This window comes from Apostichopus japonicus, chromosome 11 (assembly GCF_037975245.1).
Source record: "Apostichopus japonicus isolate 1M-3 chromosome 11, ASM3797524v1, whole genome shotgun sequence".
Taxonomy (NCBI): domain Eukaryota; kingdom Metazoa; phylum Echinodermata; class Holothuroidea; order Aspidochirotida; family Stichopodidae; genus Apostichopus; species Apostichopus japonicus.
The window spans coordinates 9,745,891-9,766,261 of NC_092571.1; the positions used below are offsets into that span (position 1 = coordinate 9,745,891).

At 35.0% G+C, this 20,371-nt stretch overlaps 2 protein-coding genes across 5 annotated transcripts in view; one reads left to right on the plus strand and one right to left on the minus strand.

Moving 5' to 3' along the window:
- Positions 1-20,371, minus strand: part of LOC139976385 (uncharacterized) — a 132,226-nt gene that overhangs the window by 33,285 nt on the left and 78,570 nt on the right. The gene's annotated exons all lie outside the window — the stretch shown is intronic.
- On the plus strand, positions 301-19,814 carry LOC139975937 (uncharacterized). Of its 4 annotated transcripts, XM_071984233.1 has the most exons (13): positions 301-771; positions 2,463-2,574; positions 3,728-3,887; positions 4,449-4,641; positions 5,325-5,369; positions 6,951-6,995; positions 11,381-11,425; positions 12,382-12,418; positions 12,671-12,733; positions 12,987-13,046; positions 13,610-13,635; positions 14,007-14,063; positions 15,175-19,814. In XM_071984233.1, exons 2-13 carry the CDS (start codon positions 2,463-2,465, stop codon positions 17,407-17,409), a joined length of 3,078 nt encoding a protein of 1,025 aa, XP_071840334.1. In that variant the 5' UTR covers positions 301-771; the 3' UTR covers positions 17,410-19,814. The 4 variants fall into 4 exon arrangements, with proteins under 4 accessions (XP_071840334.1, XP_071840333.1, XP_071840335.1 ...); XM_071984232.1 differs by lacking the exon at positions 11,381-11,425 and adding an exon at positions 7,445-7,489 and having other exon boundaries at positions 302-2,574; XM_071984234.1 differs by lacking the exons at positions 11,381-11,425; positions 12,987-13,046 and adding an exon at positions 7,445-7,489 and having other exon boundaries at positions 304-2,574.

A 20,371-nucleotide genomic window follows, 5' to 3' on the forward strand; every position in this document is an offset into this window, starting at 1 on the left:
CCAATGCATTTGGCTTACATGTACCAGTTATTGGTCAACAACTGAATACCAAGTTTGTAAAGATTTTTACGTTTGACCCCATAACCTCATTATTATTGATAAGATCATGGCGAAAAACAATAGGGCTCACCTACCATAATACATCTACACAGCCAGTATGACAAATATCCATCACTTTGGTGAGTTGTCGCGGACCAAAGCAAGTGCTACAGACGTATACGCAAACATACATACATACATACATACATACATACATACATACATACATACATACATACATACATACATACATACATACATACATACATACATACATACATACATACATACATACATACATACATACATACATACATACATACATACATACATACATACATACATACATACATACATACATACATACATACATACATACATACATACATACATACATACATACATACATACATACATACATACATACACGCATACGTACATTGCATACCTATGTTGGTCGGAATTTTGTCCTAACCCTCGACATACCAATGTTGGTCAGGGATTTTTTACCAACAAGTGTATGTGAGGGACTTACACAACTGATCCTATTGGTGTGAGACACCAAGTTGCTGACAAACATGAAATATGATATGACCGGCATTTTTTAATACTGCCCCCAGTTATTGCTATATAGTTGAACTCTTGTACATACAGTATGTTATTGTTAGCATACAGTGAGCAACAGGAGAAACTACAAGAATAAACTGCTGTAATGGACTGTGAAACACCAAGGTAGGTATTAGTATTTTAATCTTGAACATCAAATTTACCTGAAGTATATCATGGGCTATGCCATTGGCTTGGAATTCTAAAACTAGCCCAATAAGACTACGTTTAGTATGTATCAAACCATGCAGAACACAAAACTTGGTTTGTTTTAGCTAGGCCTAACGTAAGGCTATATAGATTAACTGTAACACTAGGCTATGTTAATAGCATGCACTAGCCTAGGTTTATATGTAGCCTAGGTGGTCTTAATTTAGATCAGGTAAGGAATCAGTAAGCTGTTATTGTTAAAGAGGCAAACTGTTTCTTTTGCATCCATATAGCAAATTTTCGTACAAAAAGGCAATGCGCTGTGACCACACTTCCAAAGGAAGCTAGTCTAGGCCTAGGTCTAACTTAAACGTTACTCCTTAGGATATGGTATTTAATGGGTATAGCCTAGGCTAGGCCTAACTTAGGCTTGGTAATTTAACTGTTACCAACGTTAAGGACACCTAATTTTATGCATGTTAGTAAATTTGCATCCTTCCAAAATGTAACTCAATGCTGACATACACATGACACAAATGTATGATAGGTCCTAGGCCAACAGAATCAGTAATAAACTTTAATTTCTAATTCTAGGCTCAGCCTAAGTTAGGCCTCCTATGCTGGTTTTACTTAGCTGACCTAAGAAAGATTAGCTCAGGCCTTTGTGCTTTAAAATAAGTGGCATATTTTGGTGTCTTTCGAAATCATTTACTTCTGAATTCATTATTTTAAAAGGAATCATAGCAGGTCAATGTGGTTATATAGTATAGGCCTTTCTTGTTAGGCCTAGGTGCAAACAGGGCAAACACTGGAGCACAAAATCAGGCAACACACACAATTAAGGACATGCTATAACCTACTTCGTCTATAGCCTACGCTGAACCTACAATTTATGATGGGCTTAGGGCATTAAGCCTATGCCTAACCGGTTTGTTGTGGATTTCCTAGCTAAAATATAGGCCGTGGCTATTCTTACGACGAGTCGTAACAATTATTTATAAACTATTCATACGACAAAGGCAAATTCAAGTGCAGTAAAGTAAATAAAGCAACTGCGAATGTAGTAGGGGTAACCCTAACCCTAAACCTCAATCCTAACCTTTACCCTAACCCTAACCGCAAATTATTGATATTCCTCGTCGTAAAAATAGTACTCCTGGTCATGAAAATAGCAACTGCGCATGCGTAGTCGGAAATTATTCTTACAACTAGTCGTAAGAATAGCCACTTTGTAAAATATACCTCCCCAAACTTTGATCTTGTTTAATTGGACTATTATACTAAGCTTATAGACATGGGCACATATAGCCTAGGCATAGCTTATGATAGGCCTAACATTAGGGATATCTTACTGTAGCTGGCTGGGCTTAGGATCATGGAGCTTTTCGGTGATAGCCCCATGGTTCTATGCATGGCACTCTAGTATGAAAGTAGCCTAGGCCTAGCTTTACCTATATACCCTACACGGCTGTATCAGCATCGAGTTCAATGGTCTGATTCCATTTACAAACTTACCACGAACTGATATATCCTGTTTTGTTTTCGTAGAGGAAATGTATGTTAAGCTAAATCTCCTTTACATGGAATAAGTCTTGAGAGATTCATTGTTTGTTGAAAACAGAGTAAAATAATAGCAATTAAAAGTTAATACTTATTTTCTCATGTAGATGTACAATCTACGTCATAGAAGACGAGCAGTCCAGGGCCATACAATCATTCAACCCATGCAAACTATGGACAGAGACGGTTTGTCAGTAGAATGGATTAATGGTCATAAAGGTATGCATTTAATCTCTTGTACTGGAATATCATTGTTCAAATTGGAGAATGAAGAATGGTGTATTAATTGTTCAATGAACTCCTATTTGATTCACATTAATTTTAATGTGAGTTTTTGGAGCATCAATATATGTTATAGGTGATCTTATTTTCATCAGTACTCAATTAAAGAATCTTGCCCATTGATGTTTTAATTGGGTGTGAGGGGGGGGGGGGGTGGGATCCAGACAAAAATAAGTAAATTGAAAATAAATAGAAATTGCTTAAATTATACTGGCTAACAGTCAAGATTCATATCAGGAAGTAAAACTTTGTGTCACAATTGTGTGGACTTGCTCTGGGGTTTTACTAATTTCATGATCTTGGTTGGCTAAAAGTGTTCTAATTGCAAATGTAGACTCATTGCAAGTGGCAGACAATATGTATCACTATTTTAAACTTGAAAAATGTCTGAAAAAAATTGTAGCTGTTCTAACAAGTGGCATAAACAAATTGATGTTTAAAATTAAAGCTCCATCATTGATACATTCTGGGGTATTGAAAGGGTTGAAACATTACATGAACATGCACTCATGAAATAAAACTTGTTCTACTCACACCCCAATATTTTCTAGGTGAACAACTCCTAGGAAACAAAACTGATTTTAGTATTTTGCTCCTATTTGAAATCATGGAAGCTTGACTTCAAGTGAAAGTAAAGGTTTTCAAAATTTTTACCACTCTGGAATTAGGATACATATAAGGCTGCAGAATTACAATTAAATCTCCCTGCAGTAAATCAGTATACATAGCCTCATCTGCTATATATGCTTATCTCTGCATTAAATATGTACAAATGTTTAACCACTGCATGGCCACAGTTGCTGATGAATGTGTACATTTGCCTAATGTATTTTTATTCTAGGTGTCAGTGTACTAATGCTTATGGTTGGTGGTGAACTCATTTCAACACTGCTACAGTGTATTTTGAGGCAAACTTATTTGTGGCCTTAATGAAGCAAATACACTCTTGAGATTGACACAATTGAACATGTCAAAATTTAAAATGTCAAAGTAAAGAGTCTTTTGCTCAACATAATCATCAGTATGAGTAGGAGTGGAATTTAATACAGTATTAAATTTATCTCTTTATTTATCCCTTGCAAACATGCAGGTAGAGGTGTATTTGCAACCAAAGCAATATACAAAGGAGAGTTTATCACAGAATACAGAGGGGACCTCCTCTCCAAGAGAGATGCTGAGATGAGATGTCAGAAAAACATCTCAGACGTAGCATATATGTACTACTTCAAACATCAAGGAAAAAACATGTGGTAATTAGAACTAGATAAATATTTCACATTGTATAGGGGCACATCCCATCTATTGATTCTTGATTTGATAAACATTCCTTCATGACTAATGGGATTTGACATCTCCTCACAGTTTGCAAGGTAACAATGAACAAGTTATATCCATGAAACCTTTTCAGAAGTTTGTATGGTGACAAATGACATGAAAACAAGTTGGTTTACCTTATTAGATAGTTGCTTGTGTGTGTTTTTATTTTTAAATCTGCATGCACTGTTTATTGTATTGTGAGATGTTCATGTGGCTGTCCACAAGTTATTATAACATAAAATGATATCACCTAAAGCCTTACTTCGATGTAGTGGTAAGATAAGTGTATGTTTTGTGTATTGCTAAGTAGATGACTGTTAGTGTGACTCTGGGAATTTGTGACCACTGTTATTAGTTTATTAATGAATTCAGTCAAGATAATGCTACTAATGTAGAAATGTAACATAACCTTATATTTGAACTCAATCTAAAACCACTGCCCCTGTCTTTTTTACACTAATTGTTTTTCTTTTTGTGTTTTCTTTTTTTTATAGTATTGATGCCTCAAAAGAAGATGGTTCTATCGGACGCCTTGTTAATGACAACATTTCCTCTGTAGCTAACTGCAGGATGAGAATAATAGTGAAGGACAGCCACCCACATCTTTGCCTTTATGCGACTAAAAATATCCTTCAAGGAGATGAACTAGAATATGATTATGGAGGATATACCCCATGGCGAAAAAAGGTAAACTTTCATTAAAAACCTCTTTGATCATATCAGCAAGGTATGAAAGTGTGCAGTATTCAGGTATCCCTTACCAACACAATGCATGCTTAACATTCATACAAGAGCAATATAGGACTACTTATGGAAGTCAATTGTTTAAAGATCCAGAATTTCTGCTCTATTTTAGCACACAAAACAAGAGCTTGAATGACATATAACTGAATCGAACTGTTTGGATGGCTTCAATATCACTGTATAATTCCACCTATGTGAACTTCTTACACCAGTAATATGCTCTTCACTCAACCTTTATGATGCACAGTCCTTTTTGCTGTAAGCCTTACACGGGTTAATTTCATTGGCTACTGAAAATGTGTGTTAGTTAGTTGGTAGCATTCACCTCAAGTAACTTTCCCTTTTGTATTTTTCTTTTGTTGTTTCTTTGATTCCGTAAGCACTAGACCCAGGTAGTACAAGTGAAACTGTGCGTGAGTCCTGGGTTTCACAACTGTACAGCATGTGAAATTAAGCTTTCCGTACACCTATTTCAGGCATATGCAATATGATTCATTCACCAAGTTATTAATACCTTTCCACATTGTTATAAAACTCTGTGTATGAAAGGTATTTCAGTATTCACCCTGTCTATTCCACAATATCAATTTTTTTTTATCATGAGTTTTCTCCTCATTTTTACACAGACAACCAGTAAAGACAACGAAGTACATGTTACAGAAAAAAATAAGGTGGGTATTTAAAATGTGTTATGAAATTGGGTGAAATGTTAAAATTCTTTTGGGGAAGAAAATTAGGAACAATTATGTTTTAAAATAATTTCAAATCAAGTGGTAACATGTATCTTTTTTGTTCTTGTTTTTGTGTTCTTTGATATACTTAAAGTAAATAGGCAGTTGTGACAAATATTTTACATAATACCTTTCTATGCAATCTCCTTTCAAAACAACTATCTATATGCATCCTGTTGCATGTCCATTCAAGGGCGGCGGAAGCACTTTTAATCTGGGGGGGAGGGCACCGACATCAAAGGGCACTTTGCAGAAATTCTATTGGACTGATGTAGCCTGATATTTAGTACCCTTTATAACTCTTATTGCAGCATATACACATCACTCCATGCCCCCCCCCCCCCTGAAGGAAAACATGCATACTAGCACTGCAATATTCAATGTGCAAACAAGGAACAAGTTTTCTATTGAGACAAATGAGGTGAAATCATGCTAGTTGCTAATGTAGGAATCTTCCGAATTAGAGTTTATTTCTTGTTAATATCTTAACGAATTGTTTCCATTTGAAATAGCTTTGAGTTTGACCCACATAAATTCATTATAAGTCAGGGGCGTAGCCAGGATTTGCAAAGTTGTATGCACGACTATCTGAGCGGAGCGCCACCATCGGTTGGCGCGGAGCGCACAAGAAAATTGTTTGTTGTACAAACCCCTCAGATGGCCGGAAACGGCCCTTCCCGAGTGTTCATTCTGGTTCCCTGGCCTCTTGCTAACTTGAGACACCTAAATTTTTATGTAGAAAAAGGGCACATTTTTAACCCTGAGGAAAAGTGGGGGGCACGTGCCCCCTGTGCCCCCCCAGTTCCGCCGCCCTTGCCATTGATAACTGTCTAATGTGTTAAAATGTTCATCAAAAATTTCCAATATCGATGAAAATATCTGTTTTATTCCAATTATACTTAAGTTTAAATTAGACCCACAAGTGACCCCGTGTGTAAGTCCAGTTGTGCCACAACTGTATGTGACTCTGTAATTTGATGTTAACATGACTATTTTGTCCTCATTTTTACACAGACCATTTGTGAAGCCAATGACGAAATTGTCACAGCAAATAGTAAGGTAGGTATACTAGCCTACATCCATGTACATTGAGATACTTAAAAAATGCTGTTTGAATATGAGAAAATGTCATTACAAAATAAAAGGAGTGACTGTCCTGTGATTTGAGTAAGTATGGCACTATATTCAGACCTACAAGTGAATGTGTGTGTGCTCAGTTGACCAAGAACTGTTTTTAACACTAGCTCTGGCACAAGTTCTTGTACAATTTTAACCAAAGTTTGATGGTGTGGGTTGCAGAAGACACCCTTTGTTATTAAAATTAATTAAAAACAAGTTTTAAATCATGTCAATTCATTATTTTTTTTTTTTTTGGGGGGGGGGGGGGGCGGGTTCTTTGATTTCATTAACAATTACACTAGACCCACAAATGACACTGGGTGTAAGTCCAGTTGTACCACAACTGTATGTGACTCTGTAATTTGATGTTAACATGACTATTTTGTCCTCATATTTACACAGACCATTTGTGAAGCCAATGACGAAATTGTCACAGAAAATAGTAAGGTAGGTATACTAACATACATCGATGTACATTGAGATACTTAAAATGCTGTTTGAATATGAGAAAATTTCATTACAAAATAAAAGGAGTGACTGTCCTGTGATTTGAGTAAGTATGGCACTATATTCAGACCTACAAGTGAATGTGTGTGTGCTCAGTTGACCAAGAACTGTTTTTAACACTAGCTCTGGCACAAGTTCTTGTACAATTTTAACCAAAGTTTGATGGTGTGGGTTTGCAGAAGACACCCTATGTTATTAAAATTAATTAAAAACAAGTTGTAAATCATGTCAATTCATTATTTTTTTTTTGGGGGGGCGGGTTCTTTGATTTCATTAACAATTACACTAGACCCACAAATGACACTGTGTGTAAGTCCAGTTGTACCACAACTGTATGTGACTCTGTAATTTGATGTTAACATAACTATTTTGTCCTCATATTTACACAGACCATTTGTGAAGCCAATGACGAAATTGTCACAGAAAATAGTAAGGTAGGTATACTAACATACATCCATGTACATTGAGATACTTAAAATGCTGTTTGAATATGAGAATATTTTCATTACAAAATAAAAGAGTGACTGTCCTGTGATTTGAGTAAGTATGGCACTATATGCAGACCTACAAGTGAATGTGTGTGTGCTCAGTTGACCAAGAACTGTTTTTAACACAAGCTCTTGTACAATTTTAACCAAAGTTTGATGGCGTGGGTTTCAGAAGGCACCCTATGTTATTAAAATTAATTAAAAACAAGTTGTAAATCATGTCAATTTTGTATTTGTTATGGTCTTTCTTTGATTTCATTAACACTTACAACTAGACCAACAAGTGACCCTGTGTGTATGTCCAGTTGTGCCACAACTGTATGTGACTCTGTAATTTGATGTTAACATAACTATTTTGTCGTCATTTTTACACAGACCATTTGTGAAGCCAATGACGAAATTTTCACAGCAAATAGTAAGGTAGGTATACTAGCCTACATCCATGTACATTGAGATACTTAAAATGCTGTTTGAATATGAGAAAATTTCATTACAAAATAAAAGGAGTGACTGTCCTGTGATTTGAGTAAGTATGGCACTATATTCAGACCTACAAGTGAATGTGTGTGTGCTCAGTTGACCAAGAACTGTTTTTAACCCTAGCTCTGGCACAAGTTCTTGTACAATTTTAACCAAAGTTTGATGGTTTGGGTTTCAGAAGGCACCCTTTGTTATTAAAATTAATTAAAAACAAGTTGTAAATCATGTCAATTTTGTATTTGTTATGGTCTTTCTTTGATTTCATTAACACTTACAACTAGACCAACAAGTGACCCTGTGTGTATGTCCAGTTGTGCCATAACAGTATGTGACTCTGTAATTTGATGTTAACATAACTATTTTGTCGTCATTTTTACACAGACCATTTGTGAAGCCAATGACGAAATTGTCACAGCAAATAGTAAGGTAGGTATACTAGCCTACATCCATGTACATTGAGATACTTAAAATGCTGTTTGAATATGAGAAAATTTCATTACAAAATAAAAGGAGTGACTGTCCTGTGATTTGAGTAAGTATGGCACTATATTCAGACCTACAAGTGAATGTGTGTGTGCTCAGTTGACCAAGAACTGTTTTTAACACTAGCTCTGGCACAAGTTCTTGTACAATTTTAACCAAAGTTTGATGGTGTGGGTTGCAGAAGACACCCTTTGTTATTAAAATTAATTAAAAACAAGTTGTAAATCATGTCAATTCATTATTTTTTTTTTTTTTTGGGGGGGGGCGGGTTCTTTGATTTCATTAACAATTACACTAGACCCACAAATGACACTGGGTGTAAGTCCAGTTGTACCACAACTGTATGTGACTCTGTAATTTGATGTTAACATGACTATTTTGTCCTCATATTTACACAGACCATTTGTGAAGCCAATGACGAAATTGTCACAGCAAATAGTAAGGTAGGTATACTAACATACATCGATGTACATTGAGATACTTAAAAAATGCTGTTTGAATATGAGAAAATGTCATTACAAAATAAAAGGAGTGACTGTCCTGTGATTTGAGTAAGTATGGCACTATATTCAGACCTACAAGTGAATGTGTGTGTGCTCAGTTGACCAAGAACTGTTTTTAACCCTAGCTCTGGCACAAGTTCTTGTACAATTTTAACCAAAGTTTGATGGTGTGGGTTTCAGAAGGCACCCTATGTTATTAAAATTAATTAAAAACAAGTTGTAAATCATGTCAATTTTGTATTTGTTATGGTCTTTCTTTGATTTCATTAGCACTTACAACTAGACCAACAAGTGACCCTGTGTGTATGTCCAGTTGTGCCACAACTGTATGTGACTCTGTAATTTGATGTTAACATAACTATTTTGTCGTCATTTTTACACAGACCATTTGTGAAGCCAATGACGAAATTGTCACAGCAAATAGTAAGGTAGGTATACTAGCCTACATCCATGTACATTGAGATACTTAAAATGCTGTTTGAATATGAGAAAATTTCATTACAAAATAAAAGGAGTGACTGTCCTGTGATTTGAGTAAGTATGGCACTATATTCAGTCCTACAAGTGAATGTGTGTGTGCTCAGTTGACCAAGAACTGTTTTTAACACTAGCTCTGGCACAAGTTCTTGTACAATTTTAACCAAAGTTTGATGGTGTGGGTTGCAGAAGACACCCTATGTTATTAAAATTAATTAAAAACAAGTTGTAAATCATGTCAATTCAGTAATTTTTTTTTTTTGGGGGGGCGGGTTCTTTGATTTCATTAACAATTACACTAGACCCACAAATGACACTGGGTGTAAGTCCAGTTGTACCACAACTGTATGTGACTCTGTAATTTGATGTTAACATGACTATTTTGTCCTCATATTTACACAGACCATTTGTGAAGCCAATGACGAAATTGTCACAGCAAATAGTAAGGTAGGTATACTAGCCTACATCCATGTACATTGAGATACTTAAAATGCTGTTTGAATATGAGAAAATTTCATTACAAAATAAAAGGAGTGACTGTCCTGTGATTTGAGTAAGTATGGCACTATATGCAGACCTACAAGTGAATGTGTGTGTGCTCAGTTGACCAAGAACTGTTTTTAACACTAGCTCTGGCACAAGCTCTTGAACAATTTTAACCAAAGTTTGATGGTGTGGGTTGCAGAAGACACCCTATGTTATTAAAATTAATTAAAAACAAGTTGTAAATCATGTCAATTCATTATTTTTTTTTTTTTTTGGTGGGGGCGGGTTCTTTGATTTCATTAACAATTACACTAGACCCACAAATGACACTGGGTGTAAGTCCAGTTGTAGCACAACTGTATGTGACTCTGTAATTTGATGTTAACATGACTATTTTGTCCTCATATTTACACAGACCATTTGTGAAGCCAATGACGAAATTGTCACAGCAAATAGTAAGGTAGGTATACTAGCCTACATCCATGTACATTGAGATACTTAAAATGCTGTTTGAATATGAGAAAATTTCATTACAAAATAAAAGGAGTGACTGTCCTGTGATTTGAGTAAGTATGGCACTATATGCAGACCTACAAGTGAATGTGTGTGTGCTCAGTTGACCAAGAACTGTTTTTAACACTAGCTCTGGCACAAGCTCTTGAACAATTTTAACCAAAGTTTGATGGCGTGGGTTTCAGAAGACACCCTATGTTATTGAAATTAATTAAAAACAAGTTGTAAATCATGTCAATTCATTATTTTTTTTTTTGGGGGGGGCGGGTTCTTTGATTTCATTAACAATTACACTAGACCCACAAATGACACTGGGTGTAAGTCCAGTTGTAGCACAACTGTATGTGACTCTGTAATTTGATGTTAACATGACTATTTTGTCCTCATATTTACACAGACCATTTGTGAAGCCAATGACGAAATTGTCACAGCAAATAGTAAGGTAGGTATACTAGCCTACATCCATGTACATTGAGATACTTAAAATGCTGTTTGAATATGAGAAAATTTCATTACAAAATAAAAGGAGTGACTGTCCTGTGATTTGAGTAAGTATGGCACTATATGCAGACCTACAAGTGAATGTGTGTGTGCTCAGTTGACCAAGAACTGTTTTTAACACTAGCTCTGGCACAAGCTCTTGAACAATTTTAACCAAAGTTTGATGGCGTGGGTTTCAGAAGACACCCTATGTTATTGAAATTAATTAAAAACAAGTTGTAAATCATGTCAATTCAGTAATTTTTTTGGGGGGGGGGGGGGCGGGTTCTTTGATTTCATTAACAATTACACTAGACCCACAAATGACACTGGGTGTAAGTCCAGTTGTAGCACAACTGTATGTGACTCTGTAATTTGATGTTAACATGACTATTTTGTCCTCATATTTACACAGACCATTTGTGAAGCCAATGACGAAATTGTCACAGCAAATAGTAAGGTAGGTATACTAGCCTACATCCATGTACATTGAGATACTTAAAATGCTGTTTGAATATGAGAAAATTTCATTACAAAATAAAAGGAGTGACTGTCCTGTGATTTGAGTAAGTATGGCACTATATGCAGACCTACAAGTGAATGTGTGTGTGCTCAGTTGACCAAGAACTGTTTTTAACACTAGCTTTGGCCTTGAAAAGAAGCTTCCAACAATTGAAATGTGATAACCTTTTGTGGAAGAATATACCACAAATTAACTATTAAAATTAATTGAAATTAATTCATAAATCCAAAGTAATGCTTTAACCCATTGAAATTTGAACTGTGTTTGAGAATTATTATCAAGTCATGTTGCAAAGTAAGTAGCTTTGTCTTTTCCGTTTGATGTCCTTTTGAATCCTGTAGCAGCGTGTACAAGACCTACTGTACATGATACACTGCATGTGAACAAATTGTCCAAACTTAATGCGATTTGGCTTTTACATGCTGTTGTGAAGTCACTACGTAACACATGCCCTTTCTACTTGAGTCATATCACTCCTTTGTTAAGTGACTCATGCAACAAACAATTTTAAATCATGTAAACTGCATCAAACTGCATTCTGGAATAGTTGGTGCATTGCTTCCTTTTACTACCTTTACACTAATAACGCAATGTCGAAGCTACTGAAGTGAAGCAAATAGTCTTTTCTTTAGTAAATAGCGAGTTAAACCTTCAGGAGTCCATATCTACAGGCATCCTCTGTGTGCTGTCTTTGCCTGCTTTTTAATGCTAGTCTGGAACATAGTGAAAGAACAGGTTATATTGTTATATTGCTACTTTAATATTGATTACATGTGATACTGATGCTTTGCAATCATAGCATTAAGATGGAAAAAATTTTGACTCAAATTTTGGTCCTTTTTTTGCAAACAATAACAAATATGTTTCTTATATTTTACTACATATTTCTTCAGGAGAGCATTTCAACCTCAACTTCAACATCATTTACTGGTATGTTTCATATTCATATCTCTATGATTAAACATTTTCTTGTAAATCCTTGTCGTGTGTTGATAGCTATAGTCCAAATGCATGCATGTTACTTAACTATCAGGCTTATGTGTTCTTTAGCTATTAACATTTAAATCTAACTACTGTTCAGGCATTATACCGTAGTTAAGATATATCCCTAACTATGTTAAATCTAAACATTTAATAGCTGCAGTAATATCATTTACAACTTCTTACACTTTTAACTTACAGAAGACACAGGCGGTGAACTGTACTTTGATGCTGATCTAGGAAAATATCACAACTCCTTACTTGGTAAGTGCAGCCCAATGTCTTTGAATAAATTGTCTGTATCATATGTAGGTCCCCTTTTTTTTTGTATTTTATATTTGAAGATGTATACTATTCGAAACAAATTGTGATTATTTTCTTGCAACTAATTATGATAATATACCAAAATGGCATAGTTAAATAGCTTTAAGGGTTAGATGTGGGCTCTCTTCATTAATCTTGAATCTACTATAATCACAAAATAAACAAAAAACTTCTAATTGTTTTAACATTGCAGACTCAAACCGTGATGAAGCAGTTTTTCTAGACGAATTGACAGGAAATATGTACTCATATGGTAAGATACAAACTAGAAGCAAAGCTATTTTAATAGTTATGACTAAAACATTATATGATTTTTGTGAGGTAAACAATGCATTGTAATTGTCTAAAGATGGAAATCCAACTTTATTTTGTAATCACCAGTGTGAAAATATCTTTACAACTAGTAAACAAAGCATTTTGTACTTTTTAAACTGTTAATTAACATTACAAAAATATTTCCTAGTCAAAACTGTAGGCAGGTATTATTCTCAAGCAGAATATATCGCTTACATGTATGAATTCTTATGAGGAGGTAATATCTATAGAAATCACTGTTTCTACATGCATACGGTTATCTGGAAATTATTTTCTGTTTGTTACTGTTTTGAACTATGGTTACCTGAACTTTTTGGAATCAGGAAATGCTTCAACAAAAAGGAAAGTTATGACTGCTAAAAGAATGTTTAAGGTCAATGCAGGTTCAAGGTAAACAAATAAACGCATTACCAATATTAAAGCAATACACACAATCCGAAACAGTTTGCATGCATTTCAGACTGTGATAAATAAAATGTGTTATTTCTATCTTTTAAACAGATATCTTGAACAAACCATGTCAGGAAGTAAGTGTTGTTATTTCAAAACATTCAATTTAGGTTTTCAATTTTTTCTAACATAAAGTAAGATAAAGGAATGAGCTGCAAGTAATAAACATGTGTAATCCTACCTTTGTAATCAATGTTTCAACCATGTTACTTCAGGCCGCTTGTCTCCCAGAGACAAAATGACAAATTGTGGAGAAAAGCCATCTTCTAGTGCAGTAACTCTTCCTTTTTTTTGGCCAAGAAACCTATATTACCTCATGAAGTTTTTATTCAGAACCTTATAAAGGTATCAGTCTCAAGCTTCTATATCGTATCAACAATTATGGCTCTGTTTACTTCTCTCATTAAAATTACAAATGCTCTAAAGAGGTTTAATTATCTGTTCACAGTCTCACCCTGAACTGCAACCAATCTTTGAAAGGATGCTAGAACAAATGAAGGCTCAGGTATTGTAACTTTGGTATCTAAATGTGATATATGAATGAATAATGAAATTATAAATGGAAAAATGACTGGGAGATATTTTAATAAAATTTGTAAAGTGCAAAGAATTGAGGCCAAGATGGGATTCTAAACCAGTGACTTCAGGATTATGGACCTGTGCTTCACCAACTGAGCTACTCAGCCATATGAAGGTAGCTGTCCCTAATTTCCTAGGCACTTTTCAAATTAAAAGTTCTCCTAGTCAGTTTCCCATTTATAATTTCATCACGTGTTTGTTTTAATGGGGAACTTCTCTGGAAATAACTTCCCATCTGCTTCAGGCTTGTATCAAGTGAAAATTGGTTAATAATGGAGTTATAAAACATTGGGCAAGGTACTGTCACTTTGACTGGCACCCTTTGCCTAGAAATGAATGAAGAACCTGGTTAAAATAACTTGGCTTTGCCAGTTTCTTATGTATTTTAATAAATGTACTAAGAATCTGTTAAAGTCATCTTTTCATTGAATCTTGTAATATGTACCATTATTAAAGGTGACTTTGCTCAGCTGCGAAAATATAAAACAAAGATCAAGTAAGTAGAGCAGGGATGAGATGAAAAGGGGAAAATAACTTATAAATATTGCACCATATAACATTTAGGAGCTTTATAAAATCCAAAACTTCCTAAAGATGAGTCTCTCTTTTTATACCCCTCCCCAGGTTTACCTCCTTCCCACTTTAAGACTTGATTTCCCAACAGTAATGTTTGCCTGGGCAGTCAGCCAGTTTGTTAGCTTAGCAGTGTTATAGCGCTAACTGACAGCTACGATAAGCAATTATACTGGAACACATATTATCACTCAGGAAGTTTTAAGTCAAAGGGTTTTCATTATTAGGTGACTTCAGCCTGAAAGTTTTATGACAAGTTCCAGTTTTCCTGAAGTCAAATAATTAATTGACCAATAGGCAACAATAATATTACAAGACACTGACTATTTCAGATCTCAGACACCATTGTCCAAAATATAAGGTCTAGAACTCTGGATGTAATGTTGTACCATACAAACCAACTATGTTTGCATAAACTTGAATTCAATCACAACATTTGTCTTTAAAACTATGTTTGCTTCTAGGTTCCAAAAAGGCTAAAGCATCTTAGCCATATGCAAACAACGGACTATGATAGTGAGGAATGCACCAGCACTGATGAGGAGGATTTCAGCGATGATTACCTAGACGCATTTAGTGAGAGTGAATCTTCAACAGATGAAGAATCCGAAGAAGAAAGCAGTGAAAATGAAAAGCCCTCAACAAGTAAAAATCATTCAGGTGGTGTCAAAGTATCTTCCACTTACTATAGTAAAAGTAGGAAAAGAACATGGAACAGACAACACTGTTGCCTCTTTTGTGAACAAAATGTAACCAAATTACCAAGACATCTAGAAACTCATCATGCTGATGAAATATTGGTAATGAAAGCTATGCTGTTGCCAAAAAGGTCAGCAGAAAGAAATGCAATTTTAGAAGAGATCAGAAAAAAGGGAGACAATGCCTATAATTGTCGTGTGCTAAAAGAAGGCAAGGGAAAGCTCTTGGTCTACAAAAGACCAAAATTAGGCACAATGCATGTGGAAGATTACATTCCTTGCCCAGATTGCCAAGGCTATTTTGCGAAAAAGTCATTGTGGCGACATCAAAAGAAATGTACCCTAAAAAAAGCAAAGGAAAATCCAACCACATCTCGAACTGCACAGTGTCAAAAGGCTGGTAGGGCATTGCTTCCAACAAAAAGTCCCTGCAGTGCTAAACTGCAAGAGATACTTGCTGGTATGAGAACTGATAGTGTTGTTGTTACCATAAGAGCAGATTCCTGGATCTGCAAATTAGGAGAGCATCACTGTGATGATAGCAGCACAATTAATCACAACATTGTTTCAGAAAGAATGAGGCGCATTGCAAGGCTCCTTCTTGAAACACAGCAAATAAATGCATCTATTAAGTCTGCTAAAGACTTAGTAGACCCAGCACATTTCGATGACGTGATCCTTGGTGTTAACATTTGCTCTGGATTTGACACTTCAAACCAAAACTTTGAAGCACCCACACTTGCTAAAAAGCTGGGACAAAGCCTAACTACTTTGGCTGAAATTGTAATTGCAGAATCCATTAAATCATCAGATACCTTGCAGGAGTGCAAAGCAGAGCAGTTCTTGAAACTAAAGAATCTGCAATGGAAACAAAGAATTGCCACAAAAGTTTATAAGCAACAATGCAAGCAAAAGTGGCAAAAACCAAAGAAAGTTCCCTTAACAGCCGACACTGTGAAGCTCAATCAGCTACTGACAAACCAAGTTTGTACTACAAAAGAGAAGTTACAAGGTAATGAAGTATCAACATCCACTTGGCGGGAGTTGGCTTCTTTAACCCTTGCTCAGCTAATAATGTTCAATCGCCGTAGACCTGGCGAAACACAATATTTGAGAATGTCAGATTATTTAGAGCAAACAAAGAAAAAGAGAGAGTTCCAAGATGAAATATTTGAATCTCTTCCAATAGCACAAAAGCTGGCAGCAAAGAGGCTTACTCTAATAATGACACGTGGAAAACGTGACAGAGGGGTGCCAATCTTGTTAACCCCTGACATGGCAGATTCGGTTAAAGTACTCAACAAAACTCGTCAAATTGCTGGCGTCGATCCACAAAACCCATACATATTTGCTTGCCCATCAGGAAACTCTGTTCAGCCGCTTCGAGGTTATGATTGTTTGCACAAATACGCGCATTTGTGTGGGGCCAAAAATCCTGACAGACTGACTGCCACCAATCTGCGCAAGCATTTAGCAACTCTTTCACAAATCCTTAATCTATCCAACACTGAATTAGAACAATTGGCCAACCATTTAGGGCATGATGTAACCGTCCACAAGCAGTACTACCGGCTGCCCCAAGACGTCATATTTCTTGCAAAAGTGAGCAAGCTTTTACTAACTGCTGAGAAGGGAAAACTTCATGAATTTAAAGGGAGGTCCCTTGAAGAAGTTGAGATTGAGGAAAGCCAACTTCTGTCAGACATAGAAATGTCAGACGGAAATGAGAGTGACAACTCTGAATCAAAAGAGCCAACAAAGGCACTTCCAACTAAGAGGGTGAAAATATCTAAAACAATGTGGACAAAAGAGGAAGAGACAGCTGTTATTAATGATCCATGCCTTAGAAAGGCTATCAATGCCATGCACCCACCTGTGTCAAAAGATTGCCTTCAAGCAAAGCTAAAGAATTCCTGTCTTAAGCGCAGGTCCATAGTACAAATAAAGTCCAAAGTATGGAACATCATACAAAAGAATAAGAGGGAACAAATGAAGTATTAAAGACAGCTTGTTCTACTCTTCCTCAGCAACAGTAGTGTAAACATGTGTGGTTTCTAAAAATTATCCCCAAATTTTAAAGACCCTCACATACTTTAAGCAAGATTCCTCACTGTATGCATTGTAGGCCATGGGTACACTTAGTAGAAGTGCTTATTGTAGCGAGCTTCAAGAGATTTCCAATGCAGATCTTTCATTAAATTTTCTTTCTTTTTAAAGCTTATTACGATAAAGCTAAAAAGTTGTCTCCATACACTATCATATTTGTACAGTTGCTTATCACTGACATTTGTAAGTCCTTTGTGAAATTTGAACTTTATTCCTTTACAGGCACATACAAACATGTGATTTGTATGTCAAATTTTCATATGATTACAATTGGATATTTCTGAATGAATATAGTATTAGTATACCACTTTCATCATACAGCAAATTGTAACCATTAGTGTAATTATAGTATTTTCTTAAAGTGAGGGGGGGTGGGATTTTGGAATGATTGCAAATATTCATTTTTAGTATCTTTTCAGTAAAAAAGTGCATTTGATTTGGAATGCCAAATGAGAAAACAAATGAAGGAGCTCGCCCCCTCAACTTGCATGTATCCTTAACATGGTACAGCCAGCTGTACCTCTGGCACAAATTACTAAATTGTTCAGATTTTGACAGACTCACCACAGACATGACACATGATCTTAAATATCATGATTCGTTTTCATATCGCTGAGGAAAACCATAAAAGTAACATCCATACACTATCATATTGGGTTTTTTTTCACCAACGTTTGTAAGTCACAAGAGTCATGTTCTTGGACAGTACTAATTCAACATTAGAATAATAACATACCTGTTTACATGTGTTGCTATAATGAATTTTAAAACAAAATTGTTGTTTGTTCATATAACTGCTAAATTTGTTGTTAATTTTTCTGCATAGCGTCTAATTGACACTTGATTGGTTATTTTAATTAAGCAAACTATTTTATGATTATTATGAATTTTATATCCCCCTTAAAGCGGATTTTACAATATGCTATCTCTAATGTAATACATTGATGCTTGCATATGGTAACATTCTTTAGCAGCATAAAAGTAACATACACTACACTATGATATTGGTGCATTTCTCTTCATTTTTCACTGAAGTTGGTAGTAAATCCTTTGTAAAATTTTTAACTCATCATACCTTTACAGGCTCTTTTGAATTGTGATTTCTATATAAACTTTTTCATGAATAAATTGAATATTTGAATTCTGAATTTATATTGTATAACAATTCTATTGTACAGCAAATTGATGCCTTAAGTGTAATTAATTCAGTTTAATTGTACATTGTATTGAAAGTTTGAAAGCATTGTAGATACAGTTTATCAATTTTTATTTCCCTGACTGGAGAAGCTGTACGTATTCTTAGTATGGCACTGTAAGGTTTTACCGAATAATTCAAACATGAAAGAGGGAACATTTGCAGACTACTGACATTTCAAAATTTTCAAGAATCTTGTTGTTCTTCGACAATAGTAATTCAACATTAGAATAATAACATACCTTCATTTTGTTTGTTTACATGTGTTACAATAATGCATTTTAAATGAAAATTGTTGTTTATTCATATAATTGCTAAAAAGCAATTGTCACTTTTCTACTTAGCATTTAATTGACACTTGATTGGTTATTTTGATTCAAATATTTCATCATTATTAGGGATTCTGTATCCACCTTAAGCGGATTTTAAAATATGCTAACTCTAATGTAATACATTGATGATTGCATATGGTAACATTCTTTTGCAGCATAAAAGTAACATACACTACATTATCATATTGGTGCAATTTTCTTCATTTTTCACTGACGTTTGTAGTAAATCCTTTGTGAAATCTTAACTCATCATTCCTTTACAGGCTCTTTTAAATGTGATTTCTATATAAACTTTGTCATGAATAAATTGAATATTTGAATTCTGAATTTATATTGTATTACAATTCTATTGTAATTAATTCAATTTAATTGTACATTGTATTGAAAGTTTGAAAGCATTGTAGATACAGTTTATCAATTTCTATTTCCCTGACTGAAGAAGCTGTACGTATTCTTAGTATGGCACTGTACGGTTTTACCAAATCATTCAAACATGAGAGAGGGAACATATGCAGACTATTCAGGAATCTAGTGCTTTAAATTTGATAAATTAATTGGGTCATTTTCATCAGGAGTTGTGAAATTTAATTCCTGTTCACTTTACAAAAGCTTGTTATTATTATTGAAGTCATTTGTTACATATATATTTTCAACATGTTACTCCCAAGTCAGTGGTAGTTTATTATGCAATTTAGTTACTTCCTGTGTATACCGTTAAAACGTTATGATATTGTTATTTACAGGAATGTTAAATAAATTTTGGAATCTTGATACTATTTTCTTTTTCATTGTTTTTGAATGTCATCAGTGTTGTTATTCCTAACTTAATTGAGGAATTCTACCCCAAGTAAACATAGGGTGCAATCAGCTCTACCCCTTCACAAACAAGGCAATTTAACTGTTTGATTTACGCATTCCCCAAAACTGCTACAAATATATTGTGCAGTTTTGTTCATACACATAAACATCTTTTAGTGGGTGAATTTCTTTCACCGTAGCCTTTAAAGGCATTGAAGACTCGCCACAAACCGCGTGCAGCCAATCTGAAAAAGTTAACTCTCTGTTGCTTGCAAGTAACGTTTTGTTCATGTTGCTACAAAATGCAGACAGTAATGAAACGTGATACCTTAATTGTTATCTTTAGCTGGACCTGAGATGTCCATCGCTGTATGGTTTGTACACTGTGCTGTGGGTATTAACGGCAGCTGTATGTACTGACTGTACACTAGTGTCTAATTACCGACGGCAGCAAGCTGTGTGTATTTTCGGGGATCAATGGTGGTGTTTAACACTTCTGTTACACCTCATTTGAAACTATATAGGTCAAAGT